This window comes from Leuciscus leuciscus (genome assembly GCF_965113295.1).
Source record: "Leuciscus leuciscus genome assembly, chromosome: 12".
Taxonomy (NCBI): domain Eukaryota; kingdom Metazoa; phylum Chordata; class Actinopteri; order Cypriniformes; family Leuciscidae; genus Leuciscus; species Leuciscus leuciscus.
In genome coordinates, this window is record NC_138736.1 from 28,230,914 (window position 1) to 28,257,822 (window position 26,909).

The following is a 26,909-nucleotide window of genomic DNA, read 5'->3' on the forward strand; positions in this document are numbered from 1 at the left end:
TATGAAACCCACGAAATCAAAATCCCAGAAAATTAGAATATTACATGAAATCACTCAGTAATTACACAGTAATACCATGGTCATTGAACCAGGTTTTTGTTCTTTTGGCATTGTGGGCAGGTGCAAATCCTGCTGGAAAATGAAGGAAGCATGAAGTGCTCTGAAAATGTCCTGGTAGACGCTGCGTTGACTCTGGCTTTAATAAAGCACAGTGGACCAAAGTCCTCTTTTCTGATCAGAGCAAATTTTGCATCTCATTTGGAAACCAAGGTCCCAGAGTCTGGAGGAAGAATGGAGAGGCACACAATCCAAGATGCTTGAAGTCCAGTGTGAAGTTTCCACAGTCTGTGTTGGTTTGGGGAGCCATGTCATCGGCTGGTGTTGGTCCACTGTGCTGTCCACTCAACGCAGCCGTCTACCAGGACATTTTCAGAGCACTTCATGCTTCCTTCAGCAGACAAACTTTATGGAGATGCTGACTTCATTTTCCAGCAGGATTTGCACCTGCCCACACTGCCAAAAGAACCAAAACCTGGTTCAATGACCATGGTATCACTGTGTAATTACAGTGTGATTTCATGTAATATTCTAATTTTCTGGGATTTTGATTTCGTGGGTTTCATAAGCTGTAAGCCATAATCATCAAAATTATAACAAATAAAGGCTTGAAATATCTCACTTTGCATGTAATGAGTCTATATAATATATTAGTTTCACCTGTTAAGTTGAATTCTTGAAGTAAATCAACTTTTTGATGATATTCTAATTTTATGACCAGCACGTGTAAATATATATGTATATATGCTTGTGTGTGTATAATTATAATAATAATAATAATAATAATATTAAATGTATTGTTATTATTATTATACACACATGTTAGTGTGTGTGTATAATCTTTTTTTATATTTTTTTCAAAGAAATGATCGGACATGTTTTGACAGGCTATACTTCAGTAAGGTTGGATAATGTAGGCAAACTCAGTATATGGAACATGATGAACACTGAAGCATTTGCACTGAGAGCTTAAAGACTGCGACCTTTCCTGTCTACCGCCTACCGTTATATCAGTCTTGTTTGAGATCAATATGAACAATATGTTAAGCATTCAGAGTTCTTTAGTGTATAGGGGCCAAAGTTTTTGCCCATAACAAATGTGTCCTTCACACATTCATCTCCAGCCCTCTCACTATTCTGTCTGGAAATAAAGATAATACTCTTCAGAACAGAACTTCAGAACAGATCACTGCATGTTGTCAAGTTAAATTAGATTTTTGAAAGAATAATGTGTTATATTTTTGTCTGTCAGATTTAAGATGCAAATATTTTGGTTTTCCAGGTTCATGTTTTATTAGAACAGATCAGCTGGATGGAGAGACAGATTGGAAACTGCGAGTCACTGTTGCTTGTACTCAAAGACTACCTGCCTTAGGGGTATGAACATTTTCTTGCACAAAAACAGTACATACTCCAAATTGCTGTGATCTTAATGCCTGTTAATAATAAATTATACAAATATTTGCTGATATAAGATGCTTGACTAGTATAAAATACAATGTTATCATCTAGTCCGAGTCTTTCACATTTTAAGTCTTTTAATGGTGCATTCATGCTTGGATCATATAAATGTTTTTATACCAAAGTAGTCTGTGAGGTATGAAGAAAAAAATGTCACTGTTGACCCCCCCACTCCCACATCTTTTTTGTGGCATACATTTTACTTGAATATGCTTCTGTATAACTACAAAAATGGTTTTATTGCTCAAAACCAAGTATATAAAAAAATATAAATCATTTAAAAGTAAGATGATTTGAACCGTCAGACACATCAGCACCCATCTTCTTCTGGAACGAAAGCAGCTGCATCCAAAATCACATTTCAGCTCCTTCTGTTCTGTTCGCGGATGGGTTGGTAACTTTACCCCCGTAGGCCCACGCTCAGACTCTCTCAGGCTGATGATACGTAGGCTCATGTTTGATATCACTGTGTATCTGATTTACTGGCCGGAGGGTTTGTTTCACATGGGCCGGTAACTTTACCCCGAGAGACAACTGGAATCCACCAAACGGTCTGTCTCCCAGTGCCATCAGTGTGGAGATGACACTCACCTCGAGCAAGGGTTCACGTTTGTATTTGTCTTTCCGAAACCACTTAATGTGATCACAGAATTAAAATTTCAGCAAGTCGCCGAATGATTGGCGCAGTAAAGCAGCGGGAGCGGTCGGATCGGGTGTCTGGTGGGCTTGACAGTCAGATCGCTAAACATCCCTGTTTTTCATACTTGCAGAATGTCATCAAATGCAAAAGTCATTATAATTTGTAAGCAACCCATCAGTGTTTTAATTACGTTGTTTTGTCTACATTATTTGTTCTGTTTGAAATTCAGACTTGTGGCAGGATGTCAGAAGGGGCTTGTTTTCATGAGAATCACTCTGATTGCTAGTCACTTTGAGTCCTGCCATAACACTTGCACGAAACAAGAGGTTGGGTTTGGACCGAGCCCAGAACTTTGTTCATTGGATGACATTTCTGGTGCTGATTCATTGCGTTAATGTTTTTCTTGACCTTTCCGTTTGCTTATCCGCAGGATCTCTTCTCCATCAGCGCATACGTTTACGCCCAGAAGCCTCAACTGGACATTCACAGTTTTGAGGGGAACTTCACAAGGGTAAGAGAAACTGCTATTAATAAAGGAATTTTTACGAGGCTTCGTTTAGCATGCGCTGTGACGTCACGGCCCCAATTTAAACCCGCTGTTAGGTTTTTGTAGAGGTATTTAATGTTGTGTTGTTGCCCAGTAAACTAAACCTAACCGCTGTTTTTAATTGCACATTAAAATAACATGGATTCTCAAAGTGTGCCTGTTCACATGACTATGAGCTGAAGTGTCTCTGGAATGTAAAACCGGCCAACGAGGCGCATTCCTCACAACGCTGATGACATCACGGGTTGTTAGGCTCACTCCCAGCCCATTGGCCGAGCACAGTTCCTTATTAACAGCAGATTAGCGCAGTACCGGAGAAAGAAAGAGGGAGGAAAAAGGGACCCCCCACATGAAGCCTGTCTTTGTTTGAAGTCTTCGCTCTTGGCCACACAGCATGCAGGGGCAGAAGATCACTTCCTGCGCTGAGTCACCCTCCTGAGCCTGCTTTCACAAATCTGCAGCTATAGGGACACGCTTCCAAACGCTGTTTCCCACAGTTCTTTACTGCCCACACACTTGCTGCACCTTATTGCCACTTCAGTGCTTTGTTTATTTAAAGGAGTATGTTGTCATTATTTACTCACCCTTTTGTTGTCCAGACCCATTGGAATTTCTTTCTCGAATATTCTCTTTTTAATTAAAGCTAATTTAATGTCAATTTAAAGCTTTAAATCTCTTCGTTATAATTGCATAGAAAAGTGCCACCAGTACATTATTCAAAATTAGATGAGGGTAAGTAAATGATGACAGAATTTTCATTACTGAGTGAACTATCACTTTAATAAAGTTTTATGATTCGGACATCAATACAGGCCCTTACAGTGACATTTAAATCCATTGATTAATCACTTGATTGATCGCTTCTGCTTTTGTTATTCTCATTTGTATGTCACTTTGGATAAAACAGTCTATAATTGTTAATGTGAATATGATCGTTCTTAATGTCTCACATGCACACACATCTGTGTTAGTACCGCAAAGATCAGCCTATTTAAAATGTGATGTTCACTCTTGATGTTTTTTTACACCTGACTGTACATGCATGTTTATGTTAGTTTTGGGGAAATTTGGCGACAACCTTTTTCTTTTTCTTTTTTTTTTTTCTAAATTAAAACATTTCTTTTTGTGGTAGGTTTTGGATTTGGGGTTCATTTCTAGTTTTATTATTAGCTGTAAATTAAAAGTTTTGGTTCGGTAAAATTTTATAAATGTATTTGAAAAGAACCAAGGCTGCATTTAATTTATATATATATATATATAAATTTTTTTTTTTTTTTTTACAGTAAGATTATGAAATGTTGTTACAACTCTTTTCTGTTTTAATATTTTAATTCATAATATGCTGAATTGTGCTCAAGAAACATTTATTATTTGCAATGTTGAAAACAGTTGTGCCGCCTAATATTTGTATGAAAACCATGATACATTTTGTATGATTCTTTGAATTTATTCATTTATTTAAAAGAGAAATATTTTGTAACTATGTAAAATTTAATCAATATAAGGTATCCTTACTGAATGATAGTATTATTATTATTTATTATTTACACTTTTTGACTAAGTTGACTCCAGACTTTTGAACGGTAGTATAAAAATAATGATGTTCCATAATAAACAAAACATTTTTATCATTTACATAGCTAAATAAAATGCATGTGTCCATATATTTGTTGAAAGAAAGGGGGTTTAACTAGATTTAGACATAAATCGACCAGTTCACATGTTATAGTTCAAAGGGATGGTTCACCCAAAAATGAAAATTCTATCATCATTTATGTTCATTCTTCTGCAGAACATGGAAGATATTTTGATAAATATTGGTAATCAAATTTGGTAATCAATATTGGTTTTGATCAGCATAAATAACAGGGACATTTCTCAAAATATCTTCTTTTATGTTCTGCTAAAGAAAGTCATAAAGGTCTGGAACAACATGAGTAAGTGATGACAGAATTAAACATTTTGGGTGAACTATCCCTTTAAGTTATGATGCAGCCAAATGTTTTCCATTAAACTGTCAGATTCACAGCTGCAGAAAAAAAATATGAATGCTCATCTTGGAACTGATCCTTTCTATTTCAACGAAATCTTATAATTTTACCTAAAAGTTTTATATAACTTTTATCCTACGTATGGAGTTATGATTTATGGTTTAAAACACTCCCATTTCTTTAAGCCTGTCTTTTGAGCCTTATCATTGATAAAAGGCCCTTTCTCTTGATAAACCTCTCTTCAGTTTCTGTCAGGTTGGCATTGCTACATCTGTTGGCCAGAAAGAGACAAATGACAAAGAAAGTGGGCTGTCTTGAATAGAGGACACATCTCTCTCGCTATCTGCATCAATGCGCATGTCTCAGCAGCCGCGATGTGTGTGGTCCTCTTTCTCACTGTATATTATGCCCTACTGACAGCGGATAATTAGATATCATCCGTATTCACCCAGCCGCAACATGTTATGTGGAAATAAGCATTTAAAGATTTAATTTCTGCGCTTCTCCCCTGATTTATGGCCTGGGGTCAGAAATTCTGTTCTGTTCTGCTCAGCACAGAGCGTGCTAACACTAAACAAGGTCTTATTATAATGTTCAGCATGGTGCTGTTTTTCTAAACAAGGCAAATCAAGTCAAACCGATTTCGCCATTCCCTTTAAATGGACTGTGTCGCTAAACCGGGCATTAGTGTAATTCAATCTGTTGTCTAATTCCCTACTTGCCATTCGTCGTGCTGAAAGTTCATCGATTCATTATTTGTGCTTCGAGTCTTTGTCATTTTTATTGACCTGCTTTTTAAAGGCCATAATTGATAACCGCTTTTTCCTGTGCTAGATAACCATGAAATCAAAACAGACTGAGATGTATAAACCCAGACTAATGTACGACCTCTGTTCCCAGGAGGACTGTGACCCTCCCATCAACGAGAGTTTGAGCATTGAGAACACCCTGTGGGCCAGCACTGTGGTGGCATCTGGTAAGAAAAGTCTTTTCCAGGGTTAATTTTCTTTTATAGAAATTTAAGAAAAACACAAGCCTCAGAGGTCTGAAATATTCATCACAGGTCAAATATCTTTCGAGTTTATTGTGTTGTAGAAGAGTGTGCCGTTGATACTGAGGCAATCCGCTAGCATCACTCAAGACCCCCTTCGCTCTCCCGTTTGTTTGTCACTTGAGATCACCAGACTCATCTGCTACTATTCAAACAATCTCATGAGCAGAGAAATATGAGTAGCCGTTAATGGGAAGCCGAAGTGTCTGGCTTTTTGCAGTCCTATCCCTGCGGTGTCAATGAAACGTGTCCCCAAAGAACAGGTCCGAGATCGGTTTTTGCCGCTACGCTTTCTCCGACATCTCCTAGGGGTCTGTTGTTTAGAATCTGATCCCAGTTCAACAATAATAGCGGGGCTATTCCTTCAAGCGGCATGCGTTTGTGCCAGCGATCGGCCCTTCATTGATCTGTGGTTGCCCGTGTCTTGGTTCTCCAGGGGTTTTTAGAGGTTCTTCATATTCCCCAGCATGGTGTGACCTTCAGCCGAAGAAAGTCCTTCCATATCTCCCCGCAAAACACAGTCTGGTGACGTCATCCCATCCAACCAAGCAGACCCAACACAAAACACCATGGGGCGAGAAACCGATATGCCCTGTAGTCCTAGCCCATTAAAGACCCCCTTGAGAGCAGCCTAGGTTTCGTTGCTTTCCAAACATGAAACGATATGTCGAGCTTAAAGAAAATGAGAAATATTTAAACTCTGTTGCAGCACGTTATATATTGTGTTACAGTGTTTAAACAAAAGTTGGACTTCGGCACTTCCTCGTTTAGTGGTAGGCTGCATACTCCATCAGTAATTAGTTTACTTTAATGAATCAGTCCATTACCAAAGCAGCACCATTGATCTGACTATAATAGGCCTCATTGTAACGGTTTATTTCTGGGTGTCCCACATATTGAATCATTTGTCTGAGTCTCAGCTGCATCCGTTAACTGAAAACACACTTTTTTGAGCTAATTGTTCATTAGGCCGACCATAGACACACGGCCTGTTTTATTTATTGTTGTCCATTTGCAATCAGTCATCCAATTTGTTTTTGTTTTTCCAGGTACTGTCATAGGTGTGGTCATATATACAGGGAAAGAGATGCGAAGTGCGCTGAACACGTCGCAGTCCAAAAACAAGGTGGGTTTGTTTGTTTGTTTTGGTTATGAAAAGTGAAATACTTGGTTTCTTTAATTAGTTTTTCTCCCAAAGGCTGATTGTTTGAAAAAAATTATTATAATTCAATAACATAAGTATGAGTTGTGATATCTACAGTTGAATCGTCAATATTCACTAGACATTACCCAGGGATTGTTTTTCTTTTTCCTTTTAACCTTTCAATTTAAACCAAATAAAAATAGCGAACAGTTGAGGTGGTTTTCAACCCTGATCTTAGTGATGAATTTGGACCTGTCGATGTGAAAGGACAACCCCAGAGAGATTAATCTAGAGGGAAATTAACCAACCAAGGGCTTGCGTGACATTTGTGGCAGAGCCTTAATCCTGCAGAATTCCCCTTAATGATTAGATACAGTGGACGTCAATGCTGTAAAAGTAAACTTAAAAACGTCAAATCCCATTACACTCATTACCCCTCCCCTAACTGACCCCTGCTGTCTTTGGCCTTTTTTTCCTTTTTTAAACTTATCGACATAGTTCAGAGCTCTGGCATTGTTCTACTCATATGTACACGACTGGTCAAAAATGTAGGGGTAAAAAAAATTGTCTTACACTAACCAAGCCTGCATTTATTTAATTAAAGATACAGTAAAAACAGTATATTTTTTTATATTTTAGAAACACTTTTGTTATACTGGTTGAAACTCTCTTTATATCCTGAGAGCAATCAATAATAGAAGTGGTCAAAATATTAAAATGGCAACCCGTGACATTCTACCCGTAGCTTTATGCATTTCTATGTCAGCACTATTAATGGCAAAATAAATGCAGCAGTCAGGTGGTACAAGTAAGAGCTCTGTAAGTTGTTTACGTTCATTATTATTGTAATGTTATGTGCTGTGAGACATGAGGTAGTTTAACACAGTCTCTCATCTTGTGTCGCTTTGCAAACTCTGCTGTGTGCATTCATGTGTTTTGGAGGAGGCGTGTCTTTGGAGACGCTCTGAAGGGAGGGTGGGATCTCAAGCTTTCAAAGCTAGCTTGCTATTGCTAGCCTCTACGAAATTGCCTACCCTACCTTTAATATATATATAAATGTCATTACTACTGTGATGCAAAGCTGAATTTTCAGCATCATTACTTCAGTCTTCAGTGTCATATAAACTTTCAGAAATAATTCTATGGTGATTAGGTGCTCAAGAAACATTTCTTATTATCAGTATTGAAAACGGCTCAAACTGCTAGTTTTGTGGAAACCACAATATAAAATTGTCAGTTTTTCTAAAATATGAATAAAATAAGCATTTATTTAAAAAAGAAAAGTTATAAATGTAATAAAAATATTGCTGACCCCAAACTTGTTAAAATTCGTCTACCCAACTCTTATAGCTTTTAATGACTTGTAGGGGTGTCCCCGACTATGGATTTTCATAGTCGAATCAGAATCGTCAAGTCTTGCCTATAGTCGACTAATAGTCGAATCATGTGTATGGGGGCGGGGCTTTAACAATTCAAAGCCGCGATGTACAGAAAATCACACAAAGATATAGAAGAAAATGTATAACAACATTTTGGATCAATAAAACTAAGGAATAACATAAATAACTCCAGAAAGGCCACACTGCAGACAGGATTTACATTTCACATGCAAATCAAATTAAATCGGCTAAATTACCTGTGCGAGCAGGCCAGGCTCTAAGTAGGCTACAGCACAACATCGATGCACCGAAAAAATAAACAATTAATTTACTGAATTAAATTAGAACAGAATATACCTTTCTTATAAATAAAAATACAAAACGAAATAAATCAGAATCAAGTCACAAGATGAGGAGCAAATGTGTGCAAAATGCCTAAAGTGCAGGGGAACATATATTCAAAACACAAGCCACAAATAGTTAGATTAGATAACTCTGACAGATCAATAAATAAAATTAAAATAAAGAAATTATTAAAATAACGATAGTAGCCAGAATTTTCTACTTTGTCTTTTTAACTGCAGAAACAACAATAAATGCTAAACTGGAGAGGCAGTCTTTTTAGCTAAACATGTTCACAGCATCCAAAAATCAAATTAGAACCGGCTGAAAAGTTTTGAAATCACGTACCCTACCTGATCGAGAGAACAAATCCAGTCGCTCACTCTGTCTGTGTCCGTTGGAGTCTTTTCAAATTGTGCGCGCGGATAAAATACATTTTAAAACACGTAACGTGAAAAACGTTTAACGACTTAATCTCCTAAAATAGTTCAATTAAAATATGAAAACGCTTTACTATAGGAGGAACGCATTGCGTTCATATTCTGGGTTCATCTGCTTATCTGCACATAGTGTGGTTTCTTAATAAAGTGTGTACTGTGTAGCCTACATACATTAAGCCACGTTAAAGTGCCTTTTAAGCGTTTTAAAAGCTTTTTTCACGTTAAGCATTTTAGAATGTCCTGTGGAAAACCAACTTGTTAACGTTGGCCGGCAGAAGTGCGATCATGGTTTTCCTGATGCTAAATCCAGCCTTGGAGAATATCCTTTCTGATGGTGTACATCCACACTTTAGATTTTCTTATCCCAGGCATTGTTAAAGATTTAAATCCTTGCCGCCAAGACGCTCCTCTGTCGGTCACGGATTGAAAGTGAAACTTAAATCTGTCACGGGGTGTTTGGATTTATTCACGCACTTTTAAAAAATATTTATTAAAAGCTTCTTTCTTTGCACATTTTTATATACAGCATTATCATAATAGGCTGAATGTTAACGTATTGACAGAAAACCGGTAGTTCTATGTGAAATCAGACATTGAGCGCCCTCATATAGCCAAAGTGGCATGATCCTCGTTTCATAACACCTCTGCGAAGATTCGACCGTGATATCGGTAGTCGAATCAGGCTCCTCCAATCGAAGCATCGAATCTTCGACTATTCGGGGTCACCCCTAATGACTTGATAGATCTTAATGGCATGTCATGGTACTTTCTTATATCTTACTTGCCAAGGTGTGTGTTGTTAAGCCTTAAGGCTCCGTTATACTCACGGCAAAGTTCTTTTCCATCCTTCGCTTAGGGGTAAAACAAAGTCCGAAATGCATGACCAGGGATATACTGTTAGCGAACATCCTGACGCAGCCCACACTGATGAGAGCAGCATTTAGAATATTAAATATGTGCTGCGCGTTTTCCTATCAATAACAAAATAAACACAAAACAAAACGGAGAAAACATCAAGAATTTTTTTTAAAAGGATAAGAAAAGTTTATTTATATAGCACTTTATACAATAGATAGCTTAAAATCAAGCAGCTTTACCTTATTAAACATTAAAATTGTGTCAGTGTGTCGTTTCATCAGTAGTACAACTTCATTTTCTATTATAAAGCAGCTCTCCAGTGTGTTCATGTTTTTACTCACAGACGTCTGACCTCGACGGACTGAACAGGAGAAATGAAGCGGAAAAGATTTCCACGTGAAAGAAGGCGGAGCCTCCGCGCACATCTACCTATTACCTAATCGCCACAGGTCAATGGTAGTACAAAGGTGTTTACCAGCCGTAGCGAACTTTTATGGAAAGTTGGCATTGACAAGCTGTTTCGAACTCCCAAAACGAGCTCCAAACCAAGTTCGTTTTGGCATGATTTTGTTCTAAATGACATCAACATCAGTTCGTTCTTCGATTTCGCTTGAAGTATATTATAGCCTTTAAATGTATTAAATCTGATATAATTTTGGCAATGTTAAAACGTTTTCCTATTGAGTGTAGTTTAATATCGTTTAATATACAAATAATACTATAATCTAAACGTAGGTTGATTTCTCCAAAAAAGTGTGAACACAGTAGGATGTAGTAGCTGTCACAACATAAGATACGTACATTATTAATCTTCCCAATTAGCCTTACATAGCAACATTTGCTTGACCAGTGGTATTAGTTTGGGTCTGTTTTTTGACAAGTGGCAGACGAGAAGAGCGTTTGAGGAAACCTGTGTGAAAACAATCATCAATTTTGCAATATCATTTGGTATATCATTTGTCAGTGCATAATGTGGATTTTCTATTTACAAATATTTTTTTGGGTAAATATTAAAGTAAATGTTAAACTTATGTATTTATTTAATCATTTAATTGAGTGCATTTATTTTCATATAATTTGTAAACATTTTATTAGCCATTAGCTTGTGTGCTAGATATCATCGTCACAAAAACCATCCGAGAAACCCATATTGGTTAACCACTATTCTTCATGTCATGAAGTGTTTCAGACCCTGTCATGGATGCTGCAAGATGTGTGTGATAGCAGCAGCTCTAGCGGAGCTCATAGCTCTACCATGTTCTGTGTGCGAGAGTGGAATTCAATATCTCAAGGAGATGATGTCAGAGGTGCCAATACAGGGAACGAGACGGGGCGGGAAAGTCGATACGACTCGGCGAAAGTCACTGAGAACGTTTTCGCCTCTTATAATCTGTTGTGACATTCCTTGCACAAAGCTCTAAGCTCTCACTTGAAGCTGCTGACAGCACATAAGCTATCACTTTACACTGTGTGTGTGTGTGTCTGTCATTGTTGTAATATGGAGCGATATTCTCTTTGAGGATCGAAACCTTGGTGGTCTGAAGGATGTGACGAAGGGTCGGACAACCCTCTTCGCTGACCAGACATCTCACTACTTGAGGTGTTATATTCACTGGTATATTTAAGCAGTGTAGAAATGTATAAGCTCAGTTAGATATTTTATTTTATTTTATTTTATTTTATTTTATTTTATTTTATTTTATTTTATTTTATTTTATTTTATTTTATTTTATTTTATTTTATTTTATTTTTTTTATTTTTTTTAATTTTATTTTATTTTATTTTATTTTATTTTATTTTAGCAGTGCAAATGCTCAGATATATTTTGATGGATCTATTGTATTGAAATGAAACTTCAATGTAGAAGTTCAGTTGGATTTTATTTTAAGCACTGTACTGTAGATGCCCAGTTAGATTTATTTATTTTATTTATTTATTTATTTATCTATCTTTTATTTATCTTTTTTATTATTTTTTTATTTTATTTTTTTTACATTTTAATTTATTTTATTTTTTTATTTATTTTTGCAACGTTATTGGAAAGAGAGTGGCAAGAACACAGGAAAGTATAGAGGGGGAGGCACCACAGCTTAATAACCAGCAGGTCACGGCTTTGACGAAAAAAACACTTCCTACCAAATTAATCAATAAATGAACGCCAAAAATTGATTTGAGTTATTTTATAATGTGAGAGGAGATTGGTTGCCAGGGACAACAGCCAATTATGCAATTTAGCGGTCGTTATACAAAATAATTTGACCACATAATGCAGTGATTGACTAATCAGAATCAAATATTCGAGACGTAATAAGTTGTGAATAAACGTTTTTGAATGTGAAAAAATTCAGTAACTTTGATTATTTTTGTTGATATATTCGTTTCGTAAAGTGAATAAACTTCTTCTAGGCCTAGCCTGCGGCCCTGCACCGTGAATGGCATGTTACATTTAGCTGTATTGCATATCCAGTTTCTGGAGCACTAGCATAATGCCATATTGTTGTAACAGCCTCCGTATACTTGATGGATTTCAACCAATGAATATTCATTATGCAGGCACAAAGTCGTCATCAAATTTCACACACAAAACATACAGGCAGCGAGGGCAGGTTGAATCATTCCTTTCACTTTAAACGAGGCCCGGTTGAATAGAGTAAAATATGCACTCTCGATTCATTGATAGCATCTTCAGCTTGAGGTAATTGAGTCGCTTTTTCCTCTCGGGCTGAATGAATAACGGCTTCACCCGATCCCCGGCCAGCTTTGCAAAATTCAGCCTCTGCATTGTTTTGCCCCCATAAAGGGGGATTCCTCCCTTTCAGCTGGGGAACTATGTCCTCTGTCTTAATTTTTCTTCATTTTAATCCTTCCATTCCCCCCTTTTTCCTCACTAGCTGAAGCATGAAGCTCGGAGTGGGGTGGTAGGCCATCGGAGGGGTTTTAAACTACAGCTGATAAATCAGACAGCAGCTCTTCTCTCCCAGTGTCTCCCAGTTTACGCAGTTCTCCAGGGACTGGGGGGCCATAGCCAGTTTGGGGGATTAATTTTGCTTGCATTTTTTGTCTTTTCTGTTCAATTTGTCCATCCCCTCTCCCCCCTCCCCCCGTCCCTTTCACGCAGATTCCTTTTCTCAGGGGACGGTGTTATGTGTTGCTGTTTTTATTAGCGCGCTGCCGAGATGAAAGACCTCAGTGTTTTCGCGCAGGCCGCGCTGTCGGCCCTCGCCAGAGGGAAACAAGAAAAACTTCTTTTTTGACATCATTTTCCCACATATTCCATTGGCTGAGGGGACATACTTGAGAGAAAAAGGGGAAAACTCCAGCTCTTTTGTCAGGGGGCCGTTTCTATGAAGAGGCGTTCTGCTTTTATTTTTCCGGTTTTGCCTCCTGTGCTTTTCACAGAGAGACGACAACAGCAGTGGGCTTCTTGGTTAAATGCCTCTCATCTCTTCTCTCCTCCACATACACTATTAGCATGAGAAAGGTCTGCGGTCTGGAACGGGCCTGGGGGGCATTGATCAGTGCTGGCTTATGGGCAGGTTGTTTTATTTTTCATAAGAGTAACATTTCAGATCACTCCAGATGAGAGGAACACTTAAGGTTCTTGTTCTCAGAGGGGATATCACATGCTTTGGCTAAGAGTGCTTTAACCACAAACTCATTCATTTTGTGATTTTCTTTAATTTTTTTTTATTAATGCATCCTAAACAAACTGTAAAAATATAAAATATAATAATAAATAAATCATAATAATCACTATAATTATCGCTCTTTCCATCAAGTTTCCCTGGAAATATTCATTACTAAATATTCTTAAATATAGCAATATGTATTATGCATAGACTATTCTTAAATACTTAATTCTAATTGGTTAGCTGCAGAATTCTGTAGTTGTATGTGAATTTATATATAATATATATTTATTTATTTATTTAAAAAGCATCCATTAGTTTTGATTTCATGTGGACTTTGGTTTTCATGCTTGAAACTTAATTTTATTAACATTGTTGCAGCACATCTCTCTCCAGTCTGTCAGTGATGCTCTGTTTAGTTCCTGTCTCTATGAAGCCCATCATAGATGTATAAACATAGATGCCTTATTAGCGGCCGTTTCAATGGGCCGCTATACATAAGCCGTTCGCCATATTGGACCGGTCTGTGAACATTCAAAAGCAGGTTGACTGAGCATCTGCAAACTTAGTTACGCATGTGTGAGTATCTATATATGAAATAGACTTCAGCAGATGATTTAGCTAAATGAACACAGTACAACAAGACGAAGGCGTCAGCTGACACGTCATTAAAAAGTTACCTTTGTAAAAGTAAAAACGTTTAAGTTTGAGTCAATACATATAAAAACACAAACCAACTCATTCTCACCTGTGAAAGGTTATCCCATTTATTCGGGAATTAAAATCTGCTTTTACAACCAGAAGCTGCGTAATGTTGTGGCATCATTAATTGTTACTGTGGGTGATGCCCCACTGACCCTTACAAGATATCAGGCACGCCAATGTGTCTGTAGCGGTCAAATGTGGCACATACGTATGCATATCTATGGAAGCCCCTCCTTCCGAAAAGTGCTCTGATTGAAGTGCTCACCACAGTGTGCTCTGATTGGTCGGCTGGACCAGTGTGTCATGATTGTTCAACTGCTTCGAGCGTGTTACAGAAATGTCACACACCTTACTATAACCGCAAGTTTTAACACATTACTAACGCAGCTAAACCAGGCCTCGCTCCTTTTTCTTTTGCACATGCCTTGGACAGTAATTATTAAAACAAGTAATATTGTAATATGTTCTTTCCCGGGAAGAAAACTTAAGACTACAATTGAGGAATTTGTGGGAGTTCAGAAATGTTGCTTACTGATTTAGAGAATAACTCCTTTTGGAGTTGACTAGGTGCTTTTTAATTTTGCAGACTTTTTTCATGCTCAGACAGTAACATTACACACTAAAGAAAGTTAAGTAATCAAGTAATAGGACAAAAGTCAAGCATTTGAGGTCAAGAATTTGATCTAAGACTCTCTATCTTTCACTCTTCCTCTGCAGGTGGGACTGTTGGACCTGGAGTTAAACCGCCTAACAAAAGCTCTGTTCCTGGCTCAGGTGGTTCTCTCAGTTGTTATGGTCGCTTTGCAGGGATTTATTGGGCCCTGGTTCCGAAACCTGTTCCGTTTTGTTGTTCTGTTTTCATACATCATCCCCATCAGGTACAGTTATAATAATATCACCCAGATTATATTAATGTGACGTATTACAGCTAAATCATCAAAGCTTCAGCTGTGTGAAATGAGAAGAACAAACTTATTTTAGTAAGTCATTTATATGTGTGTGTAGTCTAAGAGTAAACCTGGACATGGGGAAGTCCGCATACGGCTGGATGATTATGAAGGATGAGAATATTCCAGGTACTGTGGTTCGGACAAGCACCATCCCAGAAGAGCTGGGCCGTCTGGTCTACCTGCTAACAGACAAAACGGGTACTTTAAGATGCCTTTTTTTCCAATTATAATGGCACACATCTAACTTTTAAGAAAGATAGTTTGTGATTGTCTATTCATGAATCACCTTATGTACCAGAAATATTTCCAGAAGTCTAAAATAAAGCACCCTCATTAATTTCATTTTATTTAGTTTTTTATTTAGATTTATTTTATCTTCTTCTTCTTTCTCTCTGTTGCTCTCTGTTTTATTTCCTTTTTTGGAACTACTCTGCCCATCCAAAAGCTTTATAATAACTATTGATTTCTTTCCTGATCTTAATCTTTGTGTGCTGTTTTTCCAGGCACTCTGACCCAGAACGAGATGGTCTTCAAACGCCTCCATCTCGGGACCGTGTCATACGGAACGGACACCATGGATGAGATCCAGAGTCACATCATCCAGTCCTACGCTCAGGTGTGATTGACATCTGTCACCTTATACATCACTGTTAAGACATTCTCTGTCATTATAGTGAAAACTGAAGAGTTTCACATCCTTCACAAACTGCTGTCGTCTTTGTGTGTGTGCTTATGTTTTGTGCCAACAGCTGGGTGACACAATGTTAAACCCACAGTAGCAATTGATTTTCATGCTTCACGGTCCTTCATTACTGTGATGATGGAGTGGCAGGCAGGTTTGAAATGTACCCATGATATGAGCGATCATAGCCTTATTATATCCCCCCTCAGGACATGTCAGAGTCCGTGTCCAACAACTTGTGTGAAATTGAGTTTGACAGGAATCAATAAACATAATGTAATTTACTGCTTAACATGCTTTGGTGTGCACAAGGCAGTTATAGCTCCGATTCTCTCTGGAGTGTTATGAGTATAAAGAAATTACTATTAAAAACAGCTGCTGCTTTGTAAAGGGCAAACCCCATTGTTTTATGTGAGATCTTGTCTGTCCTACTGGGATTTTGAACTCGAATTGTGTTTTGAAATGGAAAAAATCTGATATTCCTCTATGTAAAAGACATGGTTCAGTTTAGAACCTTCAGTTCACAAGCTTTTTTTAATAGCATTGTCACTTAAAATCTTAGCTTTCTTATAAAATTGTACTTTAAAGATGCTGTATGTAATTTTTTTTTACTGTACTAAAGCAGAAAAAAAACAATGTTTGCAGAGTTTTAGGAAACATGCCAAGTTCAAATACTTGTTTCCCCGAAAAACAATGTTACAGCCAGTTATTCTACTTTGAATTGTGCGTTCCAGATTGGAATGTCTGTTTTTGTTTTTGGTATGTGACGTATGATCTCTCCAATATTTAGAATTTTGACCGTGGTACCCATTGCAGCAGCTAGTTGTCAATAAGTTGGTCATTTTTGTGGCACTAAATGGAAATGCACGTCATATGCACTTTCGGTCTTGTGGACTAACAATGGCTGCCGCGTGCGCGTGTCCGTTAAGTCCGTGAGACCGTAGGGTGTCCCATTTGTCATTTTAAGCCTCAGAAGGGTGCCCGCTAGCGCCCCCTTTGCGGTCGATATGCGCCCTCGATGCGCACTTTTGCCGAGCCCGCACTGATGCAGGCTCAGCAGCAGACTTCTTCCCGACAGTCAAAGTGGCATTACGTCACGAAAGTACGGACTCGTAGGGAGACCACGAGTGCTTAGGGTGCCATTTGGAACAGGGCCTAAATGTAGAATTCAGAAACCCTTGTTTTTAGCGACACTGGTGGCCGTTAAGTGAACTGCAGCCAGCAACGTACAAGAGACTGAACATGATTCAATTCCCAAATATATTCACGGCAAAGTTATTTTTCATACTTCGCTTAGGGGTATGAAGAAGTTGGAAATACCTTTGCAGCGTTATACTGTTAACGAACATCCAGACACTGTCTGAGAGAGCAATGTCTAGATGAATATGTAAATATGTGCTGCGCACTTTCCTCTCAATAACAAAATAAAAACACAACAAACATGCCAGCGTTGAGAAAACAGCAGTTTTCTATATCCAGATGTGGATATATTTGCACTAGCTCTGCAATTCACCGGTATCATGTCGAGATGAGTTAATTAAAATCACACTGTTATGATAGTTTGATTATAAAGTATCAAACTTTTCTTTGCATGCCACATTGACGTTACAGTAGAGAATAGCTATTTCGGCATAATCCTGTAATCCGGCAAAAAACGAATGTAGGCATTCGTTTCATATGTCAGTGAACGGAAGAGGAAGAGCGCGCGCACATTCTTTTGATTTTCATCACATAGAAATTAAGTCTACAGGCTCTCATAGACAACCTAAGAAGGCGGGGATGGTCTCATTTTTTTGTTTCGTTAAAAGCTATTTACAGATTGGCAATAAAAAAACAATTAATACATAAAAATCTTACATATAGTCCCTTGAAAGTCGACATGAAACTGAAGTTGAAACTATTGCTGTGATCTTATGTGAGTGACTGGTTGTCCCGATCTCGTGCTGAAAAACCCATTATCAGAGAAGAAAAGAGATGTTGCTGCAAAAGGAAGGGGAAGAAAAAAAAATTCTGCACAGAAAAAATATTTCTAATAAATAGTGCAATATTCCATAAAAACAATAATAATTTTCCATTTTAATTTCATGGTGACTGTAATACAAAGGTAGAAAATGAACATTTGGAGAACCTTCCGTTCACAAGCTTTTTGTGACTATTTAGTAGCACTTTGGCTTAAAAATCTTAAAAAGCTTTTCCATAAAATTGTACTTTAAAGGTCAAGTATGTTATTTTTGTGGCACTAAATGGAAATTTTGTTACACAAAAGTAAGAAAATTACCATTCGGTGAGACGCAGGACCTTTGAACAGTGTAGAAATGTATAGGCCTATGTATTCACCGTTGTGTATATTATATATATATATATATATATATATATATATATATATATATAATATAATATAATATAATATAATATAATATAATATAATATAATAATAAAAGCAGGAACCTAGCATACGTTTTTGAGAATGAGCCAGCAGTGGGGTGTCTTTATGTACCTGCGTCTGCAATTTGGAGGCAATGTGCAGGTTGTCATCTCTTCCCCTCAGCAGAGCTCTGAGGAAAGAGGAGTTCATCAAGAGAAATCTCCTGCTCCAGTGGAGCACAGCAACCCCTGTCAAACACACACACACACACACAAAGACTCACAGCGGCGCTTATGTAAATTGATAAGTTTCAGAGACAGTGCGAGATTCCATCATTGTGTGGGGAGACACTGATGAAATCTTCACGCTTTTTTGCCCAGTGTGTCCTGACAGGAAGGTGAATTATCAGCATTCACTTCCTGACCCAGTCCACCTGTTCTTACACATAACGCTATCAGATTCATAATTTAACTGATTTTTGAATGTGTTCGAATGAAACCTTTTTTTCAAACAAATATTTCTTGTCGGGAATGTATGTTTTTATATGTATGCATGTATGTATGTATGCATGTATGTATGTATGTGTATATATATGAAGAGTTCAGATGCAAAAGCCTCTAAATGCCATCTGAAATTTTCTTCTAGAATGATCATTTTTATAAAGCCTGTATAATTTAAGTTAAGTAATTTCACTTAAATGACAATTAATAGGTAATTTGCATTGCCATTTAAGTGAAATTATTGAACTTAAACATACGAGCTTGATAAAAATGATCATTCTAGAAGAAAATTTGAGATGGCATTTAGAGGCTTTTGCATCTGAACTCTTCATATGTATATGTGTGTGTGTGTGTATATATGTATGTATGTATGTATGTGTGTGTGTATATATGTATGTATGTATGTATGTGTGTGTGTATTTGTGGTCAGATTTTTTTGGGAAAGAAATTAATACTTTTATTCAGCATGTATGCATTAAATGTATAAAAAGATTTTAAAGGATTATAAACGTTTAAAAATATAAATGCGACTTTTTATTTCACAATTGCGAGTTTAGATCTTTTCTCAGAATTGTGAGATATAAACTCACAATTGCGAGTTATAAAGTCCAATTGTAAGAAAAAAAAGACTGACTTTTTTCCTCAGAATTGCGAGTTTATATCTCACAATTCGGACTTTATAACACGCGATTGCGAGATATAAAGTAAAAATTGCATGATATAAAGTCGCAATTGCGTGTTATAAAGTCCGAATTGTGAGATATACACATGTAATTCTGAGAAAAAAAGTTTATTTCTTGCAATTGCGAGTTTATATCTCACAATTCTGACTTTTTAACACAATATCGACTTTAAATCACGCAATTGTTACTTTATAGCTCACAATTGTGACTTTATATCACACAATTCTGAGATAAAAAGTCTAATTTTGAGTCGCAATTACCTTTTTTATTTTTTATTCTGTGACAGAAACAAGTTTCTATAGTTTTCAACATTGATAATAATAAAAAAAAAAATCTTGAGCACCAAATAACCATATTTCTGAAGGATCATGTGACACTGAAGACTGAAGTAATGGCTGCTGAAAATTCAGCTTTGCCATCACAGAAACAAATTACATTTTACAATATATCAAAACAGAGAACAGTTGTTCTAAATTGTAATAATATTTCACAATGTTACTGTATTTTTGATCAAATATTGCAGCCTCGTTGAGCATGTGATGTTACTTCTGAAGCTGGAGCTCACTCTTGAAATTTCTGCTTTGTGTCTCTCCAGGTGAGCTCGGCGCAGTCTAATGGCAGTAGTGCGAGTTCAACACCCTCACGTAAACCACAGCCGCCTGCACCGAAGGTTCGCAAGAGCGTGAGTAGCCGGATCCACGAGGCCGTGAAAGCCATCGCCCTCTGCCACAATGTTACACCGGTTTACGAATCCCGTGTGAACGGTGCCAGCACGGAACCGGAGAGCACAGAGGCCGACCAGGACTTTAGCGATGACAACCGCACTTACCAGGCCTCCAGTCCTGATGAAGTAAGAACGATGGGACATCCTGAAAGATAACTAACATATTTATTTATTTACATACATGTTGACGTCATAAAAATGTGCTTATTTGAAAAAAAAAATAGTACGTTTTTGCTAGTGCTGTCAATCGATTTTTATTTATTTATTAATCTCAAATTTTTTCTGTGATTAATCGCGATTAATCACGATTAAAAACACTAAAGTTTTTTAGATATTTTATAATGTAATCATTTCACAGTTAATCTTCAAATTAATGTAGAAACAACATAAAGACCGTATATTTTAAATTCATGTTTAATGGCATCTTTTTATGAATGAAGGCCAGTATCCCTGATACTAATACATCTACTGATGCCCCCCCCCCCCATTTTAAACATTAATTATAGCCATTCAACATTATAGTGTATGGAAAGCTATCAATTGTTTAACATTTATTAAGCTTTAAGAATATATATTATAAATTAAATATAGATTAATCCTATTATATATATTAATCCTAATTAAAGCTACGAAATTCAAGAGTTGTGAGTAATTTTCTCTGTTACCTTTGTTCTTTGATTAACTTTTATGACCGACAGCATTAGTGGATGCTGTCCCTTTAAGACCAGCCGCTGCTGCACATGACGTGGATATCACACGCCTCTCAATTTCTCACAACTCTCTACGTTCATTTAGACTTTATTTAACTCAATGTAAGGCTGCTCTTATGAGGATTCTTGACAAAACTGACATTTTGGCATAAATGTGTGTGTTATTGTTCGTTCAAGCGCAAAAGAGAACTCTAATCTGGCGCCGTCTGTGCGCATGAGACTGGCGCGTGTCTTTCTGTGCGTCGTGTGTGTCAGGACATTCACAGACAGTGTGTTTTCTTTTGTCTTATTGCGCTTGAATGGTTTAAAAGCATTTGCATGAATAAGAGCGTCATCATATAATGTAACGCTAGCCAAAGGACGGCTGAATATACGGATGCTGCGTTAATTGCGATAGATATTTTAACGCGTTAAACTGGACAAAAATCAATTGCATGCGTTAACACGTTAACAGCACTAGTTTTGGCAAAGAAAATCTTTGCTTTATTTATTAGTATATTTTTGTTTTTAGCGTTTTACCTCTCTTAGTCATTTTTCTAATTTTCACCTTGAGCGGTTCCAGAAAAAAAACCGTTTTTAAAAAAAAAAATATTTTTTTTTATTTAGAAAACAGACAGATTGCATTGACACTGGTCTTCTCATTCCTCTAACGGTGTAATCCTATATATCGCTGCTTTACTATTTATGACTCCCCCACTTTAGCCTTGAATTTACTGCCTTATTGGATGGTAATATAGACTCTGTGTTAGTAGAGAAATCTGAGAGGGCTCAATAAATATCAGAAGCAGAGGGGGCATGGGTAGGTCACACACCAGGAAGGACTCGGTCATCATTTGTGTTGAGAGATCGTAGATATTTATAGATCCGTTGTAGAGCAACAATATTTTGAATGAGTTGTTGGTAAGAAAAGCACTAAATAAATGGCAGAAAAGGCATTGAGGCCAAACATATGTCACAATGGCAGCGGTCCTCAAATAGATGGAGGGATACGTTAGGCTCATTATAGTTAAACATATTTTTTTAACAGAGAGGAATGAAGAACTGTTAAAGGCTCGACTTTAAGGAATAATTCATCCCCAAATTACATTTCTGTCATAATCATCCAAACCTTTGTGATTCTTTTTCTACTGTGGAACACAAAAGGTGAAGTTTAGCAGGATGTTTGCACTGCTTTTCGTCATACAATGAAAGTGAATGCTGACCAGCGCCCATCCCTAAAAATTACAGAAAGTCTATATGAAATAAAGGTACATAAAAGTATAACCCATATAACTGAAGGACTAAAGGGCTATATGTCTTTCCTTCACAGCCTCGTTTTATTAGCATATGATTTTTTTAATTCGCTTTTTTGTCATTTTAGGAGCCTCACAGCTTGTGGAGCATTTCTTTCTTTTCTTTTTTTTTGTGTGTCTGTAATAAAGAGAACCATATCTGTCTTGAACAATGTGGGGTCAGTAAATGATGACAACATATTTGTGTTTAGGTGAATAACCCATTCAGATAATTCTGTACAATGTTTGCTGTTCACTTGCAGGATCTAATGAAGATGAACTAATGAAGGGCAGCCGTTTTCAAAGCATTGATTGTTTTAAAGACAATGCTGCAGTCATTACATAAATTGAGAATATTCCGGTGCTCTTTCATTTTTCCTTTATACAACCCAAGCATCTTTTTCTTCAGGACCTTCTGTAGAGGTAGATATCTTTTGAGAGTGATAAAAGGAAAAAGAAATCTGTCCATCTCCCTCTTTAGTGGAATTGCCTGTCCTCTCTTCTCCCTTGATGTGTCTACTTATTTATTTTCTTTAATGCCCAGGTCTTATCTCTCCAACGTCTTCACTCCGGGATTGATCAATATTTAATTTTCTCTGAGAGACTAGCGGTTAACACTAGTCTTTTTCTACGTGTCACTCTCATCGGCGCCTGTGTCTGTGCGCTCGCTCAAAGACCTCCAGCCTTTTCAGCCTTTAATATGACAGACGCAAAGCGATGATATTCCTAAAGAGAAGCCGAGTTCAGGGATTGAATAACCCAGATGCCTTTCCGCACACTTACTTTAAGTCATTTGTGACCTTTGACCCCACAGTGTCAAGGGTCAGAGGTTTATCATGACCTTTAATGATCGGACATTCTCATGAGCAAGACCGTTTGTTATGTCCGATAATGAAGTTTTACTTATGGGGGGTAATGGAAGTTCACTGATGGTTTTATTAGTGGTTTTAGCTTCTTCAGATGAGATGACAGTGTTCAGTGGCTGTTGACCTTTGGTTCCTCTTGGAAAAATATAGTATTGACCTCTAACCTTTAGCCTATTAAATGGAAGTTGTCACAAAAAGATGGGCCACTCGTACAAGAGAGTTATGGTATGTTCAATTTTTTTTTACAATGAGTTTTTTTGGGTTAGAATGAGGTTAAAGTAAATACGGTTTTGATTAATATTTTGACTTAAATTCTGCAATGCAATGACATTTTAAAACAATTCTGATTTTCAGGCCTAGATAATTTAACAATAATAATTAATCATTTATAATAATAAATGAATGACATAATAATAAAAAAAAATGCCTAGCACTAAAATACTGAGCAAGTTGTCAATAGATTTTTTTTTTTAAAGGCCAGTAACCACAAACAACTGAAAGTCATGTAAAAGTCATTGTAAAAGTATAAAAAATATATTGTTTTAATAGCGATAAGCGAAAGATAGACTTCAGATAAACTCTTAGAATCACTCATCTAAATTCCTAGATGAAGCTGCTTTGTCCGATAAAGCCATCTCCACTATGCCTTCTTTATGACGTTGTATCATATTTCCTGTCACATCTGGTCTCTTTATTAAATAACAGCCACGTCTTCATGTGGTCGTAGGTCACATGGTGCGGTTCCAATCCTCTCCGCTTCTTGAAGGCGCAGTGATCTTGGTTTATGATTACAGCTTTTCTTCCTGTACTGCTGAAATGATTGATAGAGTGTATTAAAGGCTCTCCCCTGTGTCGTAAAACAGTTCCCTGCTCGTCTCCTGAAGGCATTTCCCCACCACCTGAGTTACTCGTGTGTGTGTGTGCTCTTGAGGGCATCATTTAGCACTGTCAGGTTGATAGAAGACTGGCTAATTAGTCATATCACATTGAAATGTCATAAACAAGAGTTCTAGCTGTGTTCAGATGTGTGTAAGGGCAAAGAAAGCAGATTTAATCACAGGGATAATTTGCAGTGATGGCTATAGGATCTTTCGCTTTGAGATAAACAGTAGGGTCAAGAAGTCTGAGACGGAGGAACTAAATATTTATTTCATTTATTACATTTACTACTAATTTACTTTTCATCATGACTTGTATTGTCAGTGTAACACTTAGATCAAAAGTTGAATTATTAACAGTGTGTCTCAGTATTTGGTTTGTCCCTCTTTTGCTTTAAGCACTAAAGCTGCATGAGCTCCACAAGTTTATGTAAAACCTAATGATCATGTTGATCATGAGCATGATTTGAGAATGATCCGAACAAAATCGTGTGCTCCAATGGAAATATGACTGTACAAGAATTCCCATGATCAATGTCACAAATTAAATTTTGTGACACAGACCTTATGCAGAACATAACTTTTTTTTTCGAATCCTAAATTTATTTTCCCAAGTATCCACCTTTTTTTTTTTTTATTACGTAAGAGTGGGTACATTTTATGTGTCTGGGTTCCAGTGTCATCCGCTTCCAGTTATTTTTTAGCTGTACAAAAAAGCTTGTTATGCTGCTTAATATTGCAAACTGGTATTTCTTACCATGTTATTTTATTGTAGTGGCTCAATTATAAACACAATGGTTTGTAGCTCAAACAGTTTTACCATTTACTGCACATTTTTATTCTTCAGGATAAATGTAAATGTCTTTTTGAAAAAAACTAAACAATTAAAGTGCCCCAATTATGCTATTTTAAAGGTTCCTAGTTTTGTTTTTGAGGTCTCCTACAATAGGTTTACTTGCATCCACAGTCAAAAACACTTTAATTGTCTCATAATATACATTGCAGCATCTCTAATTTCTGAAAGAGTTTGAAATGGTTGATAAAGGATTCAGTCTTTCAACCCCTCCTTTCCGAAAGCCTACTCTGCTCTGATTGGTCAGATGGCTTAGTCTGTTGTGATTGGTCTACCACTTACAGAGCGTAGCGGAAGTGAAAGTCCATTACCAAATTTGAATTTCTGCTTGAAAGCTTGCATGCAACTGGTCACAAAACCACACTTCTTTCACAAAAATAAAACATTTTCTTTCCCTTGTTGTGTAGGTGGCTCTGGTGCGCTGGACTGAGAGTATGGGTTTGACTCTGGTGAACAGAGACTTGACCTCCCTCCAGCTGAAGACCCCAGCCGGACAGATCTTGACCTATTACATCCTGCAGATCTTCCCCTTCACCTCAGAGAGCAAGCGCATGGGCATCATTGTCAGGGTACATCTCACACTACAGCATGTGTGCGAGCTTGTTCGTACAGTATGTGTTCAAAATGACATTTTTCTCAATTCAAACATTGTAAAAAAAAAAATTCTGGGGAAAATATAAATGCGAAAATGTGTGTGTTTGAAAATGCTCCCTTTGCAGTCTGACTTTGTGTCCTTTTGTCTTTGCTGAGTAAGCTATTATATACTTCGGAACTCTGTACTTGAGCGTTTCTGTGAGTGTGTTGTGTTTGATTGTTTTTAGTTTTTTTGTCTGTTACATTTCATGCATAAGTATTTATGACTAGCTTTTGACGTTTTTGTGTGGACGCAAATCACATCTGTTTGACTTTTTCACTAAAAACTTTAGGAGTGTTGGTATCGTGTTGGTCGTGTACTCTACAGTTGTACACGCTAATGATTTAGACATGATTTTAAGTGTTCTCTTTTGAATTGATTATGTTTCAGGAGGAGGCTACTGGCGACATCACGTTTTACATGAAAGGGGCAGATGTTGCTATGGCGAGCATTGTACAGTACAATGATTGGCTGGAGGAGGAGGTAAGAATACATGAACCATTGTTGATGGAGAAAATCGCCATTCTGCTTTTTCATGCAGGCTGGTGAGCTTATGAATAAACCTAATTGTCTGTTTCTGTGACCCTTCTTGTTTTTGTTTGTTTATTTGCATTTTTCATTGTTTTTGTATCCGATTCATAATTTGTATTTACACACACACAATCAAATGCAATCAAAAAAAAAAAAAAAATGCAGTACCTTTTATATTTTTTCCTCAAATGTAATTTATCCACACACACAAAAGAAAAATGTCCCTAGATCTTACAAATGTGGATGTAAGGGTGACTAGTGCTACAGTAGTTGTCTCTTTTTTTAGCTAAATTTAAACAATAAAACAGTTAGGACCCTCACGATTACGAAACTATAAAAATTTTAACAGGAATACAAAAACATTTTTACATATTGTATTCAAGTTATATACATACACTCATGGGTGTAATTTTCATCTAACAGTAGGGGGGGGACAATAAACAAAAAAATTCTAAAGAGCAATTTTTGAAGGGGACACTAATAATTCAGCCAATTTTGTACTTGTAGCTTACACAAAGGGATAGTTGTTTAAATATGAGTTAGGTTCATAGGTTCACCACGCGGTCATATTATAATTATTAAATGATCTTGTGTCCTCCACATAGTATTTTAGGTTTCATCTGGGACTTAACATCATATTGAGCAAATCCCAACACAACAGTAGATCTACAAAATTAGGCTAATATCAGTTCACACATAGGCTTATCGCTGCTTTAGTTGTAGTGGGTGACTTACTATCCAAGCTACTGTATTAAACAAGCTACCAAACAAGCTAGGTAACATTATAATCGCTGACATGACTCATGGAAAAAAGATTGGATATCATATTTTTTTTTTGTCATGACTAATTTATTAATGACACAGCATCATCTGTATTAAATAGAAAAATAATCACTTCATCCGATGATTAAAGTGAATAAGATAGCCTTGATAGCCGACTTAATGGAGCACTGTGAGGCAAGGGAGAGGGGACTCAAAATGTTTCTGAACTTAAATCGTTTGTATTGTTTTACCAGGT

General features: G+C 36.9%; 1 protein-coding gene across 1 annotated transcript in view; it reads left to right on the plus strand.

Annotated features, from left to right (window-relative positions):
- Window positions 1–26,909, plus strand: part of atp9b (ATPase phospholipid transporting 9B) — a 55,133-nt gene that overhangs the window by 11,740 nt on the left and 16,484 nt on the right. The window contains exons 8-17 of the mRNA XM_082186152.1: window positions 1,340–1,434; window positions 2,589–2,669; window positions 5,597–5,672; window positions 6,797–6,873; window positions 14,962–15,122; window positions 15,250–15,392; window positions 15,698–15,810; window positions 20,020–20,274; window positions 25,134–25,295; window positions 25,751–25,843. Coding sequence (XP_082042278.1) covers window positions 1,340–1,434; window positions 2,589–2,669; window positions 5,597–5,672; window positions 6,797–6,873; window positions 14,962–15,122; window positions 15,250–15,392; window positions 15,698–15,810; window positions 20,020–20,274; window positions 25,134–25,295; window positions 25,751–25,843 — 1,256 coding nt within the window. The remainder of the gene's footprint in view (window positions 1–1,339; window positions 1,435–2,588; window positions 2,670–5,596; window positions 5,673–6,796; window positions 6,874–14,961; window positions 15,123–15,249; window positions 15,393–15,697; window positions 15,811–20,019; window positions 20,275–25,133; window positions 25,296–25,750; window positions 25,844–26,909) is intronic.